The 21,238-nt window shown below is 39.3% G+C and overlaps 1 protein-coding gene across 1 annotated transcript in view; it reads right to left on the bottom strand.

The window, feature by feature from the left end:
* Positions 1-21,238, bottom strand: part of ITFG1 (integrin alpha FG-GAP repeat containing 1) — a 208,258-nt gene that overhangs the window by 59,430 nt on the left and 127,590 nt on the right. Inside the window, exons 12-13 of the mRNA XM_074968663.1 lie at positions 18,399-18,507; positions 6,733-6,776 (exon numbers count right to left, since the gene is read on the bottom strand). Of these exons, the coding sequence (XP_074824764.1) occupies positions 6,733-6,776; positions 18,399-18,507 (153 nt within the window). The remainder of the gene's footprint in view (positions 1-6,732; positions 6,777-18,398; positions 18,508-21,238) is intronic.

Here is a 21,238-nt window from a genome sequence, read left to right as displayed (position 1 = left end):
AATCTTTTTAGAATCTATCTTAAATTCTTTCCCCAAAATGAAACCAAACAACTTGACCTTTTTCTTGTAAAGGACATAATTTTGAGCTATTTGGCCATTAGCCAAAATAACATGCTAGCAATCACTATATAAGGTCTTTTCACAGTTTCAGTGTTAAGTATGGTTGCCCTGACAGCCATAACTTATCGGGACTAAAATCATACATATATACTTTACATAACAAAACCTTATAAATTATTCAAATTATTTGACAATTTGAATACCTTCTCAGTGAGACATATTATGGAGTGGTGATAGCCAATCCATAAGTAAGGCTGCAACTGAATTCTATTGTAATCTGATTTTGTGTAGTCCTGACCCGCTAAAATCCACAAACAAAGGAATACAGGCTTCAAAATTGATAGGTCACATCTGGGGCTGAGGTTTACATTTTTTTTTCAAATTGGAAGTAAATTCAAGAAGATATTACTGAATGATGACATCTCAAGAATCGAGGTATTTACCAGAGTTCAAAAATTCCATTTTTTTCTGCCATTTTGTAGGGAAAAAAAAGGAATAAAACTTAAGTTTACTGTAGATCTCTGGTTGAACCCTGAGCAAAGGACTCACAATTAGTTTGATTAAACTCTAATTTAAAAAGATTTTAAATGGTAATATCAGAATGGCACATTGGCTCAGACAAGCTAAAAATAGGTCTGATGACTGCTGGAAAAAGACTTATACTTACCTATACTGTAACTATTGCTCTTCAAGATGTGGGTGCAGACCTGTAATTCCACTCAGGTGTGCGCACGCTTAGTGCACTGAAACCAGAAGACTTTGCCTAGCAGTAGTCATACAGGTAGTGCTCACACCATTTGACTCTAGTCTCTCCCCACGCAATTTAAGGGCGGCACCGCCCTGATCCCCCTGAGTTCTTTCACTCCGAATGTCAGGAGTAGAGACTGATGTGGAGAGGATGGAAGATCACAGAATACATGTCTGCACCCACATCTCAAAGAACAATTTACAATACAGGCACGTAACAGTCTTTTCTTCTTCAAGTGGTTGTAGACGTGTATTCCACCTAGTGATCCATAAGCAAGCACTCACAGGAAGTGTGGTTCAGAGTCTACTTAAAGAATGATTGCAGGACTGCCTTCCTGAAGTTTACATCTGACCTAAATGCAATTGTAATCACATAGTGTCTGATAAAAGTATGTGTAGAAGACCAGGTAGCAGCCCTGAAATTGTCCACTGAGGAATGCTATATATGTAGGTTCGGCACTCATTGAATGACCCTGCAATCTATGCGGAGGTGTGGTCTGAGCTAGTTCATATGCTGATTATATGTAGGAAATTATCCACCTGGAGACTGTTTACACAGAGACTGCCTGACCCTTCATTTGATCTGCATAGGAGACAAGCAGAAGAGGTGATGCCCAAAAAGGCTTAATTCTCTCTAGGTAAAATGCCAAACATCATCTTGAATCGAACATGTGAAGTCATTGTTCATCTGCACTGCAGTGTGGTTTAGGAAAGAACACCAGTAAATAAACCAATTGGTTAAGATGAAGCTGTGAAACCACTTTTTGACAATTTTGCATACACCAGTAGGACCACTTTGTCCTTGAAAAACTGGTTCTACAGGGACTCTGGCATTAAGACTTGTAGCTTGCATGTGCTCCTTGCATATATTATGGCCACAAGGAAGGGAATCTTCTGGCACAGAAGTGACAGAGAACAGGTTGCCAGGGGCTTGAACTGAGGTCTTACAAGTGCAACCAGGACAGTATTAATGTCCCACAAGGGAACCAGTTCTTTCTCAGGCAAATGGAGACTAGTGACTCTCATGAGAAATCTTACTACCCCGGGGTTTGAGAAAATTGACTTCCCTTGGATAGGTAGATGAAAGGCTGAGATCACTGCTAAGTGAACCCTCAATGAGCTCATTGAGAGACTGGAAGACTAAAGGTGTACTAAGTACTACAAATGTTCTGAATGCAGGCCAGCATCAGCTGAATCTTCTGAGCAAACGACCAAACTGAAAATTGCTTCCACTTGGCAAAAAAAAGTCACCCTAGTAGATGGCCTCCTGCTGCTAAGCCACAACTGTTGAACAGCTTCCAAACATTGTTCCTTCTCCTCAAATAGCCATGTAGCATCCACATCATGAGATGTACAGTGTTCAGTGCTTGATGCAAAACTCGACAGTGGTGCTGAGTCAGTAGGTTGAAATGAAGAGGAAGAAATATGAGAGGATGAATCAACAGATAGAAGGTTGGAGAACCAACATTGCCTCGGCCAAGCTGGAGCAATTAGAATCAGTTTGGCCTGATCCAACTTCAGCTTAAGAATGACCTGGGATGACTGGAATCAGGAGGAAGGCATATCTCAGAGTCTATCCCCAACTGAGTTGGAAGGCATTGGTTAGGGACCCTGGGCTGAGACTTGCTTGAGAGCAAAACTGATAACACTTCTTGTCTCTCATTGCAAACAGGCTGATAATCAGAATGCCCCACTCTGCAAAGACTGACCTCAGCACACTGGTCTTCCGAGACCACTAGTGATCCAAGGAGAAATTCCTGTTGAGATGATCTGCCAGTTGTTTCTGGATCCCTGGTAAGTGAGTGGCTGTGGGAATTATGATCTCCTTGATACAGAGCTTCCAGAATTTCATTGCCTCTTGACACAGCTGGTGGAGAGCACTCCATGTTGATATTGAGGGAAACGTCTAGTTCCGACCACAAAACCTGCACCTTCAATGTACCCAAATGCACTCCCCAACCTTTTGAGGAGGCATTGATGACTGTCGTCCTGGTTGGAGGAAGACAAATAAATGGAACACCTTGGCATACAATGCCCTTAACTGTCCACCACTACAGAGAATACAGGATTGACTGAGGCACTCTGTTGTGCCTGTCTAATTATTGACAACTCAGGTGACAGAACAACCTTAACCATGGTTAAAGAGGATGAGGACACAGTCTTTGCATGCAGCCATATGGCCTAGTACACTTAGGAAGACACAGACTGTAGTTGACAGTTGAGACTGCAATTGAGGAATTGTTAGAAACTGTTCATTCAGCAGAAACGCTCTCAAACTTGTAGAATCTAGTAGGGCCCCAATGAACTCAATTTTTTGAGTTGGTATTAATGTCAACTTCCCTTTGTTCAAGATGAGACCCAGACGATCGAAGAGACATAATGTGAACTGGACATGAGAGGATTTGCTCCCAGGACTAGCCTCTCATTAACCAATTGTCCAACTATGGGAAGATATTAATTCCTTTCTGAGGTAAGCTGTCACTACAACCATGCATTTGGTAAAAATGTGAGAAGCTGAGGACCGGCCGAAGGGAAGTACAGCGCACTGATAGTGGTGACCTCCCACAATAAAAGGGTATAAATACCACCCCCATCTTCTAGTCAGCAGGAAAGGCAATGCAGAGATCTTGTCCTAATGTCACCCCAACTTCTTCCTGTCCATCCCTGTAAACTTTCCCCCTTCTCCCCATCTGCTGTAAGGGAGCCTTTAAAGGGGCAATGCGCCTTTTCTTCCAGCTAGCTGGACAAAGACCCAATCGTATCAAGGTTGCAGTGGGCACATTTATGTAACTATTTTATGCATTCATACGATAGCATTGGTAGCAGACCCACAGTTAAGGTTTTGTTCAGTTTTTCAGACAAAAGGGGATTTACATCCCTTTTGACAGGCATGAAAATTATTGTTGTTAATAACCAAAAAGATATTACACTCTCTTAGGGTGAATAATTAATTTCCTGAAAAGTTACAAGTGCAATCAAGCAACATACTAGGAATTCAAAGGAATTGAAAATTACTTCCTTCTGAAAATTCACAGCCAGTGTACAATGCTTTCTCAGATTTCTCTAATGTCAAAGCTTTGTCTGAAACTGTACGTGCAAACAGTAGCTTAAAAATTATTAGCATTATTCATTACTATTGTTTTATTTACTCAATAAATGCTACTTGATAAAAGTTTGTCAAATGCCAATGTGTAAAATTTTAAAATTTGATGTTTAATGTTCTCTTCTGAGGGAGAAAAAAAGGTGTTAAAATAATAAAGTCATTATAGAAAACTGAAAGGGATTTGTGGATCATTGTACGATGAATGGTAACAAATGAGTTTGGAGGAGGAATGGGAAAGACTGTTGAATTATCCATCATATTTGCATACACAGGAAAGGAATTGGAGAAATGGTGCTTAAGAGAGACAGATGAGAAGGTTTGGTTTTTACTATGTTGAGTTTAAGCTGATGCATTAACATTCAGCAACAGGTCTCTCAGAAAGACAGCTGCAGATGTAAGACTGAACAGAAAGGGAGAAGACAGAGGGAAATTTGGCAGTGATCTACATAAGTAGCGACATAAGTAAGGCCCTACCAAATTCATGGTCCATTTTGGTCAATTTCACGGCCACAGGAATTTAAAAATTTCATGATTTCAGCTATTTAAATCTGAAATTTCACAGTGTTGCAATTGTAGGGGTCCTGACCCAAAAAGGAGTTGTGCGCATGTGTGTGGGGGGGTGGTCGCAAGGTTATTGTAGGGGGTGTTGCGGTACTGCTACCCTTACTTCAGCACTGCTGCCTTCAGAACTGGGCAGCTGGAAAGTGGCAGCTGCTGGCCGGGAGCCCAGCTCTGAAAGCAGAGCCACCGCCAGCAGCAGCACAGAAGTAAGGATAGGCATGGTATGGTATTGCCACCCTTATTTCTGCACTGCTGCCTGAGGGCCCAGCTCTGCAGTCAGCAGCTGCCACTCTCCGGCTGCCCAGCTCTGAAGGCAGCAGCACAGGAACAAGGGTGGCACGTTATGGTATTGCCATCCTTACTTCTACACTGCTGCTGGTGGTGCTGCCTTCAGAGGTGAGCACCTGGCCAACAGCCGCCACTCTCTGGTCACCCAGCTCTGAAGGCAGCACAGAAGTAAGGGTGGTAATACCTCAATGCCTCTAAAATAACCTTGTGACCCCCCTGCAACTCCTTTTTGGGTCAGGACCCCCAATTTGAGAAATATTGTTTTCCTCTGTGAAATCCATATAGTATAGGGTAAAAGCACACAAAAGACCAGACTTCATGGGGGGAGACCAGATTTCACGGTCCATGACACGTTTTTCATGGCCGTGAATTTGGTAGGGCCCTAGACATAAGTTGCATAGATGTAAGCAGTACTGTAGACAAGCCCAGAGACAGTAGCTGAAGTCATGAGAACAAGGCAAAGAAGAAGAAGGCAGTGAACAAAACACTTATAAGAGGGACACTTATGAACAGTATGGGTGTGAGGAGAGCTGAAAGTACAAAGTGAGTTTCATGCTGATATTGTCATAAAAGGTTACTTATACTGTAGCAAACAGCTCCTAATACTTTTTTGTAGGGGAATTATATTTACATTCAGTGTTATTTAAGTGGCTGCGATGGGGTGTCTACCCCACACAAGCTCTGCAGGGATAAATTAGGCCCATTAACCTTAGGCTGCACCTGGAGGAAACCTAGAAAGTGCTAGGGCCTAACTACAGATCAAGTCCAGCTAGAGGGGAGGAGCTGGGCAGTATCTAAAAGAGAGGAAGTTGGCAGGCTGGGGGAAGAAACCTGCAGAGGCACTCCCTGATACACAGGGGAAGAGCACGAAGCTGCAAGGACAGAGTAGGAAGCAGTCAAGGAAAGGAGCAGAAAGGGCTGGGCGAGTAAAAGCCCAGAGCTGCTTGGCTGAAAGTCCCTGAACTAGAATGTGGCATAGAGGATGGGCCTGGGTTCCCCTACCAGCCACTGGGGAAGTGGCACAGATCATCCAGTGGGCAACGGACTGCCTGGGACAGTTTACTTCAAAGGACTTGTGATCCCCCAGAAGGGGCAATAACTTTAATGTGACTTAGCCAGAGGGCTAAGCTATGAAGAGGACAGTGCTGCTGCTCCTTGCACATGAGAGGCCACGGAGTAGCTGAGGGGAATGACAAACTGCGTAACCACAGGATGGGGTGTCAGACCAGGTGAAAGAGCTAATTCCCCGGATGAGCCACAAGAAGGATACCGCTGAGCTGTGAGTAGAGCAGTCCCCGTAACAGTGGCACTGAGTAATAAACTTTCCCCAACATCTGTTTATTAATGTTCATTTCTGATGTGATTCCCTCTTTTTTATTCCTTCAGCTGACTTTTTAATATTGTGAGAATGGTTTGCTATTTCACATCACAAAATGTCTCCTAAATAAGTAAATAAATTTGACTGGAAAGTTGGTTCCATATGTAGCAATTTCTTAACCGCTAAATACACCAGTATAATCAATGTCTTGTTAAAATGAAATTCTTATTCATTATATAAACCTGAATTATTTTTTAAAAAAAATCTGTTAATTTTACTTTCTTCAAGCTCCTTTTCCAGACCCAGTTGTACTGTGAATATGGAAAACTGCCAACTAATAATAGCTAGCTGGGTGGCTATTAGTGATTACTGATAGAAATTGTTTATTATCTTTTGTAAAAAGTCTGCAGATTTTGGATGTAGTCAGTCTTGAGAACCGCATGTACTTTTAAGTGTTACTCCTACTCTTCCGTTCCCATTCCCTTCGTCAGTTACACCCACCCACTTGTTGCTCCTTGTCTTAAGTTAGACTGTAAATTCTTCCAAGCAGCAGCTGTTTCTTGTATGTTTGTACTGCAGTCAGGACGAAGGGGCACAATTCAGACTGCGCCCTTTAGATATTAATTTCATTAACAATGTAAATAATTATACTTACTGTTATTTTACTAGGACAATCGTTAGAACAGAGGCCACTAAGAACTGTGGAAAAACAGAAACGGGGTTTATAGTTATTATATTGTCAAACAATTTTACAGTAAGCATTACCTCTCTCTGAAATCTACTAGTGTAAAGCATCAATTCAAGCCCCTCTACATAGGTATACTTAGCTTGCCTCTCTGTAAAATAGTTAATGAAAAGAATAAACATTTAAAAAGACTATTGATCCATTTAAATTATGCCACTTTGCAGAAGTTAATAAGCTAATCACTGCTCTATCACACTTATTACACCTACCAATCAGGTAGTTGCAAAGATAGATTTGCTACTTAAGAAAAATGCAAACAAATTAAAATGTATGCTAAAAATAGTTGCATTGTACACTGTGCTCATTATCCTTCATTTCAAGTACATGACTACTCCTACAGTTTACTTACTTTTTTTTATCAGATTAAAAAAAGGAATCAGTAAACTTCAAGGTAGTAATAAAACTGTTTATATTTGTGAAAAATTATAATATATCTATCAAACAAATTCCTAACAATCATTTATCCCATCAGTTAGAAATTACTGTTATTGACAAATGTATGTAGTTGCACGTAATGCATAATGTATGTGACAGTTCTGATTATATTTAAATCTTACTAGATTAAATAAGTGTTGTCACTTAAATACTTAGTTATAATTAACTAAAGGAGGACACGAAAGCTGTCTGATGCATAATCAAATGTGTTCTGTCACATCACCTAGTGCAAATGAAAAAAGCACACAATGGATCATTCTGATTGGAGAAGACCAAGATATCTCCTCCTCCTTTGTCCTGTCATTTCTGGTTATCCCTTTGAATAAGGGATGTTATCTGTCCAAGTTATCTATTCACATAATGGTTCCTTTAATATTGAGAGTTTGCACAAAGTACATCCAGCTTTTACTCAAGTGCCTGCTAATGCATTAAAATGTAACCTCCTCGTGGCTTCCTGTAACACAAGTGAAAGTCTGCCTCTCAGATTTCAAATGGCTGCAGATTTGGGCTCTGCCATTACAAGCTAGGTCTCTGGTGAAGGGTGTGGGGGGGGGGGGAGGGGGAGAGAGGGGAGGAGAAGTGCGAGCTCCAGAATTGAGGACACTCCAGTGAAAACACCAAACCTACAATGTACAGATAATTGACAGATCTGTGCATCTATGCCATTGAACTTGGGTGATGCTGTTGATAGTCTCCCCCAGTGTCTAGCTGAGATTTGGAACAGCAAGCATTGACTTCACAAATAACTAAAAAAAATTCACAGTTGAATCTTTGGCATCACAGAACACTAGAATTTAAAATGAATGGCAGGAAGTACTACTGGTCATTTCATTTAGCAGCACAAAGATCTGGAAAAAACCCAACAACCACCCCCCCCAAATCCACTTATACTTGATTTTGAGCACTGACCTGATTCATGATGTCAAAAGATTTGAACTTCGTTCAAATATGTAATAGGATCATACTGTTAAGATGCTTATGTGTTTAGTCACTACTCTTAATTTACTTTACTAAGAGAAGTTTACTTACACAATACTTGGTCCCATCTATAAAAACTCAACTCAATGATTGTTTTATGGTGCATTGTAAACCGTTACAAAAAGTATGCAACACAGAAATCTAAGTTTTTCCTGAGTCAAACTATCAGTTAGTCCAACTGTAGACCAGAAACAGCAGAATATTGTTTTCTGAACTTTCATTCAGTCTAATACGATGACAAGCTCTTGTTTAACTGGTAATCAATTTATAATTTCTACATTCATTATTGTTATGGAGGTTAATCTCTGCTCAAGTACAAGATGGCTAGCTCATTGAAAGAATGGTTTGGGTAAATTAGCTGTGTTCCTGTGATTGAACAACGTAATATATCATAGCCTAGTGCTCTAAATATACTGGGATATAAAAGCAGTGTCTGAATAATGCAAGAATATATCAAATTTACAGCTAGTATTTTTTATAGGACATACAACTGTAATCTACCTTAAAAAAGTAGTATGGGATTGTCGGAGTGTATAATGAACATATTTTTATTATATAGGGTTAACACACTAAAAACATGTAATTTAACTTGAGCTTCTTCTTAAATAGTTACTCATTAGTAATGCTGGGGCCTGTTTGCATTTTTAAAAAAAATTCTATATGGTTTTAAACACATACAACTCCTTCACCCACAAAACAAAGCATGTGTACACAGAAGTATGTGATACCCTGTTACCTACATACATGTATAAAACTGACTCATGCATCGTTATATGCAAACATGGGATTTTTGTAGAAGCAATGGTTGCCCCACATTCTGATTACATGAAAAAAGCAAACAATGAAAGGGTATGTTCAAGAAAATCTGTTTAAAAATATAGCTCTATTTCTATTAGCAGAAAGTTGCTCCCCTACCACACGCGAACTTAATGAATCAAAAATATGAAATGTATGATCAAACTTGTTACTTAGATAATATTGTAATGTAAATACACTTAAGTGTCTACTGTGTGTGTTATGTTTCAGAGTAACAGCCGTGTTAGTCTGTATTCGTAAAAAGAAAAAAGAAAAGGAGTACTTGTGGCACCTTAGAGACTAACCAATTTATTTGAGCATGAGCTTTCGTGAGCTACAGCTCACTTCATCGGATGCATAGCATATCGTGGAAACTGCAGAAGACATTATATACACACAGAGACCATGAAACAAAACTTCCTCCCACCCCACTCTCCTGCTGGTAACAGCTTATCTAAAGTGATCATCAAGGAGGGCCATTTCCAGCACAAATCCAGGTTCTCTCACCCCCCCCCCCCCCCAGACACACATACAAACTCACTCTCCTGCTGGTAATAGCCCATCCCTCTTTGAAACCTCTCTTTATAATGCGCATGATAATCAAGGTGGGTCATTTATTTATCTTTTAAAAAGCCAGTTTTTCTTTTCAATTTAACCAGAACCTTCTGAAATACTATTTTACAGATAATTGGCTCATCATGTGAATTAATCACTTGTGCGGTTAAATTCTGTGCTGCACCTCTGAGAGGCGTAGCACAGAACTTACAACCCAGGATGAGAACGAGCAAGGTAGCTTTGAAAGCTTGTCTACATTGTAAAGTTTTACCATTTAAACTAATATAGTTATACAGCTGTAAGGTCCACGTGGGTACTTTTTTCTAGTAAAAGAGTGGAGTTATTTGGTTAAGCTTCCCAACCAACATGCAGTAAACTGAAAAAAGGCATTCTGATACTAGAATAAAAGGGTCCATATGGAGGATTATAGGAGTATAAATATTGGTTCAAATTCACAACATAGGTTATAACAGAAATGCATTCCAATGCAAACCAGGCCTAAACATCTTTTTACTCTCCCAATCCTGGAGTACTTTGCAGGGGGATTATGTTGGATCATATTAAAGAAGTTCTGTATTAAAATCACAAATGAGTTTGAGTCCCCATAGTTTAAATTCCAGGGTATTACTAATTAAGAGGTCTCTTGGTTTTTGGTACTGTTTCTCTCCCTCTGTGTGTGAAACTTGCAAGCTGCTAATTGTGTTAGTACATTCTAAGACAGAGTCTGTTCTCAAAGCAATTCTTTGTGACAACAACTACTTACACAGAGAGAGACTCAAAGCAATACTCTGTAACAACAGAAACAGCACCCAGAGACTCCCCGCCCTTTTGTTGTATTCATCTCGCTTTGTTAACAATTTCAATTAAAATAGAGATAGAGGATGTATGTGGATGGATGCTTGGTGTGGATAATAACAATGATCAGGGAGGTGCCAGCCTAAGAATCCAGTGTCCATCGGCCAAAGAAGGCGTCAAATGGAAATAACCAGAGGACCCACAGAGGGCAGACTGGAATCCACACAACAGCCTCAAGGATGGGAGAACCAAAGAACAAGATAACATCTGGCAGCACGGAGCCATCAGGAATGTGCCATCTGCTGATTGATTCAGCAACAGCATGTTGAAGCAATTCCCATAGACTGGCATAGGAAAAAATTCCTATAAAAATGGACTCTAGAAACTGAGAACTTTGGGGTCTGATTCTGCAAACCAACTTCCAGGAGCATCAGATGAGCATCTGACAAAGCCCTGCTCCCTCCTCATGTCCAGGCCACCTGGCCAGTGGCTTGGCATGAGCAACTCTAAGGCTGGTAACTATGATAACAACCTTGCAGAACCTGTGTGTGTGTGGGTATGAATGAATGTGTGAATATGAAACTGAATGGAATGTTATAGCTATAACTAACTGCTTACTATGATTCTTTCTGTATACACAATAAATGTGGCATTTTGCCTTATTCCCTTTAATAAGATCCTTCTGGCTTTTATTTTATTGGTATAACACTTTGTGGTCCCCAGAGTACTTTAATCAGCCCTTAGGTGGCCTAAATTGCAGCAGTGCTGCATATGGTGAGGCTTAGTCCCTGACTGCCTTTCCTGTTCCGAGCCCCACAACCAGGATGCTCCCTTCACCAGGGCTTGTGAAAGGGTCCTTGGAATGCAGCCTTATGACTGTCTTCTTCAGTTTGTGTGCTGGGAGATCCTTCCCAAACTGGAACTCGCAGTGTAAAGTCTCTAACACAGAAGTAAAGCACAGAGTACCTGTGGTATTTTAAAAAGTTACCATTCCATTAAACTTAACTAATGTAGTGCTCAATACAGATTTTTTTCTGCTATCTTCCCCTTATATTTCCACAGTACTATTTATCCTTAATATAAAATATTTACTACTGTGAATGTATACTCAGAGCAGTAAAATATATTTCTCTCTTGGACCTTAGATTCTAAGTTAGTCTTGTATCCCGCCTCCACTTTCTTTTAAATACTGTCCAAATTTAAACAAAATTACCATGGGCACTACAGTCTTTAAGCACAACACTGTAGACTAGAGTTTCTGCCTTAACTTTGCATTTCCTTTCCCCCTACCTCATTTTAAGACAAACTGTTAGTTTTTGAAATGTGGTGTTCAAAATGACCGGCCCTTGCCTCACATTAGTGCCAAACGGTGTCATCAGATTACTCTCAGTAATTTTAAACCTTTTTTCTAAGTTTGAAATGAACGCAATTAAAAAACCCAAGTTAATAGGAGTTTGATAATAAACCTGCTTCTGACATCCTGCCAATTTTTGTGGTTTTACAGTAATGTTTTCCTTTAAGGTATTTCTTTCTTCCCTGTTGCTGAGTGAAAGACCTAGACTAACGAGGAACTGACTGAACACTCAGGCAAAACAGTTAAACTGACAATAGAAAGTGTTATCAAGGTGTGCACAATAAATAAACTTAATAAAAAAGGTATTTTCCATCCTAATTTCTTTAATTTATAGTAGCATGTGGTGTTACTTGAACAGAAGTGTGATATTTAAGTTGCCCCTTTAAACAGTGATGTAAAGTCAATATTACATCTCTCTCAGTAACAGCTTGGGGAGACACATGCTTGAGGAAATAGCTTGCTGACTATGAAAAAGAAGTCAAGGCTTTCATCAGCAGATTGCAAATTAATATCTCATTCACTTTTTATTTTCTTTGCTCCTTAATACCAACATCTGTTCCTGAGCATACTTTATCCTTGTGCCAAGACTTAAGACTGGTTCAACCATGTAAAACACTGATTAAATAACGATACTCTAATAACCTGGTGACAAATCTGTGATCTTTCAGAGGAACTCTGATTCTACAAAATTGGTCTTTTTAAAGTAATCAGTAGGTCTTCAATTTAAGATGTAAGAAATACCACTTTAAAAGAAAAACAAGGGAAATGAAAAATATGCTTTTTACAGGGTGTATATCATTAATTTACAATTTCTACTTCCCAGTACATCCTTAAAAGCACTATTTAATTTACATTTTTGCATAGCTGGAATCTGGGGGAAGTAAAATGGTTGTGTAAAAACAATTATATACTACATTGAATGAAATACTCTCTCACAAAAAGTTAAACACTGCACAACAAATTAGTTTAACTAGGTACACTGATGTAAATTAAGTTAGTGCTCTAGTATGAAAACAGATCAAAGATAAGCTCCAAGTACACCTCTAACGGGGTGTCATCAACTAAAAGCAGAAGTTATAGGGGTTGTACTTTCAGTTCTTTTGGAGAGAAAAAGAGCCGAGAGGAGCCCATATGACAATGGATGGGGAAGCCCAAAGATACAGGTGGAAACACAATTAAGGCCATATCCACATTATAGGGAGTGTAGTGACATAGTTATAGTGGTATAATCGCATACCATCCATGTAGCCTACAGCAACGGAAGAGGTTTTTCTGTTGCTGTAGAAAAACCAATTCCCTGAGTGACAGTAGCTTCTTCTGTTGACCTGAGGGTTAGCTTGGCATAGCTATGTCACTCAGGGGTGTGGATACAAGAGCCTCCAGGAACTGTGAATCTGAGTGACAAATGACAGGTACTGTCCCTCAAATCAAGCATCGCTACCATTTCTTCTTGTTTTTTCCCTTAGCCAACAAACATAACCATATCCTTCTCTAAACTGTGATTAACCAGCTAACCCTCTTCCCAGCCCTAGCCATTGCCAGGCACTAGAAAAGACATATTCAAGCTGAATGACAGTAATAAAAAGTTATATGTCATCTGCATACTGATGGCACTGTCCTCACCTACCACCTCACATAATTACACTATTGCCAAATGCTTCCCTCACCAAAAAAAAAAAAAAAAAAAAATTTTTTTGAAAGGCCTCTCTCTATTATACTACAGACTAACATTCCAAATGTGTTTTAAAAATGGACACAAAAGAAAACGATTTCTTAGGACCAACACCAAGAACGTATGCCATCTTGATCAAATTATTTTTGGATTACTCTACAGTCTCTGAAATATGTCATTACCTGTTAAACTATTCAACATCCAAGATCCAAGTACAGGGATTTATGCTACTCTTCACACTGTTTTAGATGTTAAGGAAATTAACTGTACTAGGGGAAACAAAGAACTCTAATTTATGTTTTTGCATATAAGAGAAGAATATTTTCAAATAATTTGTTTTAAAATATGTTTACTATATTTGTAAACTTTCAGTCCACATATACTCTGGTAGTGATTTTAGATCTCAATTTTTTTTTTAAATGTTACCCTGTAAGTAACCTTCTGCAAGAACCATGAATTCTGTTCTTAAGAGACCGAGATCGACTTCCTCATCTTCATGTATGAAGATCCTGAGTGTACGCTCTACTTTACTGACCAAATGTACATTGGTACTGTTCACACAGTATGTGTGCTCAGAAGCAGCAAATGGTATTGATGTATTACTCTAAAACAGGGGTCTCCAAACTACGGCCCACGGGCCGGATCCAGCCTGGGGCTTCCATTTGTCCGGCCCTCCAACCAACAGGGGAGAAGCGGCGAACAGCTGAGCAGGCGCGCCGAGCAGGCAGGGTGAGTGACCACCGGCAGCAGCTCACGCGGGGCGGCAACACAGCTAAGCTGTGTGGAGGGTTGAGTGCCTCTGGGAGCCAGTGTCCCCCCAAAAGGGGAGCCAACTTAGGGAGAACCGTTGCTGCAGCCGAGCAGGAGAAGCGAACAGGCAGGCATAGATATCCATCAGCAAAAAGCAGGCAGACTGATGAACATTTACGATCAATTTTGAGGATAGGGAACACTAACTTTGAACCACAGCTAAATGCAATTTTGTCAGAAAAACATCAGTACCATACTGCTCATTAATTCTAAAATAATACGTCTTTATTTTTGAATGTGTGTATTTGTATGATACAAATGTGAGTTTTGAGAAATAAAATAAAAAAATGTGAAATGATTTTTAATGTATTGACAAATATTTTGTGTGATTTCACAGTACTTGCATCGATTAACTTTTATATACTGAGACGAGTAGAGTAGTGTTGTTTTTTAAACAATTTTGCATATATTTTGCATATATTTAATTTCTTTCACAATTGCTTCGGCCCACGAAGCCCCTTCAAAAATCTAATATCGCCCTCGTCTCATAAAGTTTGGAGACCCCTGCTCTAAAACAATGCTATGTTAATGATGATGATAATTGCCTCACACAAATATGAGCCATGGGCTACTGATAGTGCTATCTTCTGGAAAATGATAAGCACCTTCCTAGGATGTCAGAGGACATTCACAAATGTCTCTGTATTACTTAAGGCTTAGATGTTGGTGTTACAAGGGGGACACATCAGGGCAAAGTCAGCTGTAGCAAAGGACATCCTAGTGTTTTTACAAGATGGCCTGACTAGGGGGCTCAAGGCTGGAAAGAGAAGTCAACCACTGCAGAACATCACACTGTAAGAAACCCATGAGAATCTTTCACTGCTGTCAGATAACAGATCCTTGAGGACTACCACTCTTGTCAGCTCTGTGGAAATATTTTATGTCATGGTCTTGATCTGTGTTCTACAAGTTCTAATAAAAAACAACTTTTAGCTTCATGATTGATATCTCTTCCTCTTCTCCCTGAAAGTATCTTGCCTACTCTCCACCTCCTGATCCAAGGCAGTTTTGAGGCTTGGCATGCTCTCAATGAAACCCCAGTTACACGTTCTAGTTCTGCAAACTATCCAGGCTTCCATCCCCAAGGTTACCACAATCTCTCATAAAATAGAAAGTAGTACTGTTGCTCCTTCTGGTTGAACCCAAGCATTGTAACGGAGTAGAAACACATAAGTTAGATGTGAACACCACCTAATAATGAATAAAGATGTATACAGTAGAGGCACTTAAAGCCTCAGGTACAACTCCTCTCATTACTATGCACTCTGTTAGAACATGAGTGATTTTGTGGGTGGAGAGTTATGAGTCACATCTTATGAGAAGGTCTGTAAGGCTCTTATAAAGTCTTACATTCACACTTCCTCTAATACTGTAGAGTTGACATCTTCATCCTTGCTGATGCAGCGTTTGATAGAAGGGTGTTATGGAATAGGTTGCTCGTGTAACCCTTTTGAATTCTACATAGGTAAATGGAATCCTCCTCCCTCCTTCCCTAGAGATGACTTATTACTTTCTATTTCACACTGTGAAGGCTGTCTGACATGGAGGGGACTGAGAGAGGGAAAATTCTATTTCTTGTGAGTTCACATTCTAGGATCCTTCATGTCAGACAGTCTCACCTCTCCTCAGATGATCACAATATATCCAGAATTGTTTTGTTTTTTTATGACTATTGGTTACTTGTTAAGTAGTTGAAAGGGAACAGTGCATTCCTCCAAGAAATCCCTAAATTTCATTTGAAGGCTTTGCTATGTATGGTTCTAATTGAATAGAGCTTTTTACTTTTTTTTCATCTTTAGAAGCTATCATTCTGGAGGCTTCTTGCTGAGTGGTGGTCCTAAGCCCATGACATCTGGCTGGCCTCTATCTGTCATGGAGATAGAGAATGCTCCACTGTGAAGACTGTCCGACAGAGGGGCCAAAAATGAAAATTCACAGACTAGACAGAATTTTCCTTATCTTGCTTATGGAGTCTAACTAGCTAATTTTTGTAATGAGGAAAGTAGTATGGTCTAGTAGTCAGTATAAGACTACCAGTCAAGAGTTCTGACTAGTTGGCAAGTTACTTAACCTCTGTGCTTCATTTTACCATCTGTTTAAAAAATAACAGAAATAGTACTTGCCTCCCTCACACAGGGGTTTAGTAAAGTTTATAAAACATTTTAGTATCCTTGAATGTAAAGTGTTGTGGAAGAGCAATTATAATAACTTAATTCACTAAATAACCCCTTTCATTTATTTTTTTCTGTTCTGCTGTTTGCGTGCAGCTAAATGACTTGAAAACTGGATTGCTGATGGTTAGGAGAGTCAGATGTTAATTGCCTCACACAAATATGAACCATGGGCTACTGGGAGTTCAAAAGTGTGTGTGTTCCAGTTGCATCTGAATCAGGTCTCAGCACTGAGATTTGAAGGTTAATGAGAATGGGATAATAATCACTGTTCCTTCACAATCTTTACCACTTTTAGGAGCTGTTGGGGGAAAAGCATATGAAGACACTTCTGAGATAATTGGACCAAGCCTCTGCTTTTGGAGTGTCTCTTTCTCATGTAGCATACCCATTTTAATGAGGTAGCTCAATCCCAGATGAGGGCACAGTGTGAAGCACCTTACATGGAATGGAAGGGAAAACCTGCCCAGATTTGGGAAACCCCAAAACAAAAAAGAAGCTTTTGATGTTGGATGGTTTTCCAGAGAATCCCAGCCTTGGTTTTCCAACTCTTAAGAAAGGCAACAATGCCCCCACTCCTCATGTGTAATCTCTCTGCTGGACCCTGGAAAAGCAGCAGCTTCAAACAAGACACAAGCTAGGAGGAGGAAGTGCCATATTCCTGCGTTTACAGCCTTAGCAAACTGCTATGTGTGTCTGCTTCCGAAAGAGCTTACCAACAAAATATTTCTAAGATATCAGTGTTTAACCTGCAATTCCAGCTTCTTTAGGTGGACTCTTAGTTGCTCTCCAGACATGTTTTTGGAAGTTTGGAATATACAGCAAATCAGAATCAGGTGAATCATCAGTTCTAGACAAGCTGCTAGGGAAATCTAGTTTCAAGTAGATTTTACGTAGGTGGGTTTTTGTGCATCAACTCACAATGGATTCCCAGTGGAGAACAGACTTCCACAATAAGAACTGCAGTCAATACTCTCAGGGCTGAGGATGACATATCCAAGTTTCTCTGGAAACCCACCCAAAACCAAAAGCTTCTCTTGTTTTTGGGTTTCACGAGTCATCGATTTTGGCCTGGTGTCAGTGTGGGAAGCTTCCAAATGCCTGCTCAACTGTCTCAGCACAGACTTCACCTGTATGATGGTTGGGAGCCAGTTTCTCTACAGTCTCTTCAGCTGTCTCAGTGTGGACCATACCCACAGGCCAGCTGGGGGCCCCAATTTTGCTGCAGCCTGCTCAATTGTCTCTGCATGGACCTTGCTCATGTACTGGTGGGAGTCACGTTTAACTTCAGCTTGCTCAATTGTCCTGGTATGGACCTTGCCCAAGCCAGCTGGGAGTTGAGTTCCTGCAGCCTGCTGTCTCTGTCTGCAGTTTTTGAGTGGGGAAAAGGAAGAAATAAGCAATGCTGGCCTTCAAATTCTCCTTAGAAAGTCAAAAATTTTTGAGTTTAGCAGTTCTGAGAAAAATTTTTAAGCTAATGAAGAAGCAGAAAAATTTATTTAAGAATCTTAAAAGTTCTGTGAAAATTCTGCTATAAAGGAAAATATGGAGTCTGCTGCATGTGCCACTTGTAGCAAGAGAATTCTGGAGAGCTCCTCCTAAGGGACAAGCCTAAGCCCAGGCTCAGAGTGAAGAGGTGATCTGCCATGGACATGGAGAATGCCCCACTGTGAAGACTGTCTGACTTGGAGTGTACTGCAAATATTATTTTAAGATAGGGTTGGTCAAAATTTGTGTTTAAAATACTTTACAGTGTTCTTTTAAATGCAGATAATAGAATTAATTAAAATAGAAAAACAGGAAACAAAGGATAAATAACTTGTCAGAGTTCTGTATAGTATTTAGAATTCTTCATCTGCAATAGCCCCCTCCATTTTTAAGACTTACTTTTGATACACTAATACAACTATGCTTTTCTTTTCTAGCATTATCTCACTTAGTATAATAGTTAAAGTATTCATACTGCTTTCATGAAGTCCCATTTGTATATGATTTTATGGTGATCTCTTACCAATAACTTTAACAAAATAAGCATCTGCTTCAAAGTTATTCTTTAATGTGTGGATGGCAAAGTCACTTTTGAAATAGCCTTTGCTTAGTACAATGATATCCAAGATTCCCTGTGAGGAAGAAATCAAAAGATTAGAATAAACTAGCAAACTAAATAACATCTAAATACAGTAAACATAAATCCTCTTAAAGAGAGAAAATATTTCTCAATTTATGTGCTTAGTGAGATTTATAGGACACCAAACAACTCTGATTTCACATTAGGATTCTAAATTATCTAGATTAAATAATTACATGTAACAAAATGGAATCCGTTTCCTTCTCCAACCTCTCATCCCAAGTCAGAAAAGAGGGGAAAATGAGACCATAAAACCCCTTTTACAGTTCTGAACAACCTTCCCCCTTGACATCTCCATTCCTCAAAGCCATGTGCACCTTGGATAGCTGAAAATGACTCCCTCTGGAGCCTAGTGGTTATAGAACAGCAAAGGGGTGTTCTTCCAAACTCTGTTTGCTTATGAGCAAACTCTGTTCTCAACTTAAGTTGAGGTGTTTTAACTATTTGCATATAAAGTAGGTACTATGTAAAAATATCTGAAATACCTGGAATAATTATAGTATCAGCTGGCAAATGATGAGTTTTTAATTATCTGCTATATATAAACAAACATGTAACCAAGGATTTTATTTATTTATTACAGTTGACACAATCAGCTTAGCTTGAAAACCTATCTACCTGAATACCTGATTCTAGTAATGTTTTTGTTAAACTAATCTGTGCAAGGACCCATCAAAAAATTAAAGAAAAAATAAAACACCCAATTTTGTGTGGGAAATTAATTTAACTGGTTTACTACCTATGCAACTTTCAAAGCACAGGTGCTCGTCAGATACTCATGAAACTGCTCTGTCTATAAGCACCAAACACTATGTCATCATGTCAACTCTACAGAGGACAATTTTACTTTTGAGTTGAGAGGCTGGCTGGGTGAATTACCAGCAGCTGACACTTGACTTGAACAAGGGATGGTGATCTCTCCTTCAGCTCGAAGCTCTCTAAGGAGTGAAATTGGAGATTAGAATGACTCAAAACCATCACAAAGTTTTACCCCAGCGGATCTTGTCTGAAAGGTATATTGGCTCAATGACTGCTGTGGAGCCAAATTAGCAGATATCCAGATACTTTTGAAAGAATGGCTTTCAAAGGTAGCAAGGTTAACTCCTCTGAGCATGCGCTTTGGTTTCCTTCCATGATTTTCTTGCATAATTTGTTGTTTCACTTTTGTATATATTAATGTAACTAAATATCCCCAAATGAGTTACTTAAAAAGGAAAGGAAGAAAAAGATACAAAAACCATTTTCGACTACGTTTTGGACACAGCAAAGAATAACAGTTGGGAATCAGACATAACTGCCTTGAGGATGCCCTCCAAACAGAACTTGTTATTCAGAACTTGTCAAGAGTTATTTATGAACATAGGTTTTTAAGAAAAATCTAATTTAAAAAATGGTGTCCTATGAAATCGTGAATTTAAGACATACAAGTCAGTTTTGAAGTACTCTATTTTTAGGTACAGTAACAATGGAAGTGTCACTATTTTTTAAAAATCAATTACAGACAATAATTTACACACAAGTGTCTCTGACTGAAACAGATTTTGTTTTCTAGGACCCAGCTGTCTCTAAGGCTCAACCCTGTGTAAGGTGTCTCACCCCAGGAGAAAACCAGGTAAGGAATTTTAGTTACTTCCATGTTCACTATGCACAATTTTTATCTTGGGGGGTTAGGAACAGGGAAAGGGCGAAATAACTTACTAAAGCTCTGAAACTTATTGCACTGCTGACAAGCAGATGGAGGTGGGAGAGAGATCTACACTCTTCCTACTCCCTGGGGAGAGTATCAGGCATAGAGCCCCACCTTTTCCTCCTGTGACTGAGCTATGATGTGGGGAGACCTAATGGAGCCACATGGGGGCAAGGGTTTTACTCCATTTTACTACTCTATCCACCAAATAATGGTAAATTACAAATAATCTTGTTTAGGGCAGATTATGAAGTTTATATCAGAAACCTAGATTTTCAAAAATGAGTTCTCACAAAGCACAAAAATGTGTACTATGCAAATCATGTACTTCATGCACAAACGGCCAGTTATGCACCTAACAGGACATTCCCCAAGTAATTAGGGACACATCTTTTAAAAAAATCAGATCTTTTATTACAAGTGACACTGAACATTAGGAGTTTAATACCAAAATTTCTATATGAAATAGCTGGATTTTCACTGCTTTGCAATCAAAATCAAATATGCCTCCTAATTACCTGAAATTGGGCTCAGGCCAATACTCACTAAGTTTGCAAACTGAGCTAAAGTTTCAGGTTTGACCTAAATTTGTGTCAGGTTTTGGATTTTCTTATCTAATTTTGCACTGCTTTAGTCAGCAGACAACATTATGTACAAAGTGCAGTGTACTGTGCAATGCCATTGAATCCTTCATTACATTTAATGTGAATTATATCACTTTTATTAATTCTTAACATAAACCATGGCTGTGCTAAGTAGTTATCAGCTTTAAGGTCAATGATATTTTGAAGTACTTATTTCAATCTAAAATATTAGGTAAAATGAAAGTATTTTAAAAAACCTTAGAGGACAGCAAAAATTGACAATCACCTATCGTCCTTGGAATCCTATCTTACTTCCAAGAAGGTCGGTGGTCCAGGAAAGATGGAAGGGGCAGCTATTTAGAGGCCAGATGGAGAATATACCAAAAGATAGCCTCTGGTTAGTTTTGGGATGCAGAGTTAATCAGGGCATGGAGATAACTGAAGGTTTAGAA

The sequence above is a fragment of the Natator depressus genome, chromosome 12, assembly GCF_965152275.1.
Source record: "Natator depressus isolate rNatDep1 chromosome 12, rNatDep2.hap1, whole genome shotgun sequence".
NCBI lineage: Eukaryota > Metazoa > Chordata > Testudines > Cheloniidae > Natator > Natator depressus.
This window is presented reverse-complemented; position numbering and strand designations above follow the sequence as displayed.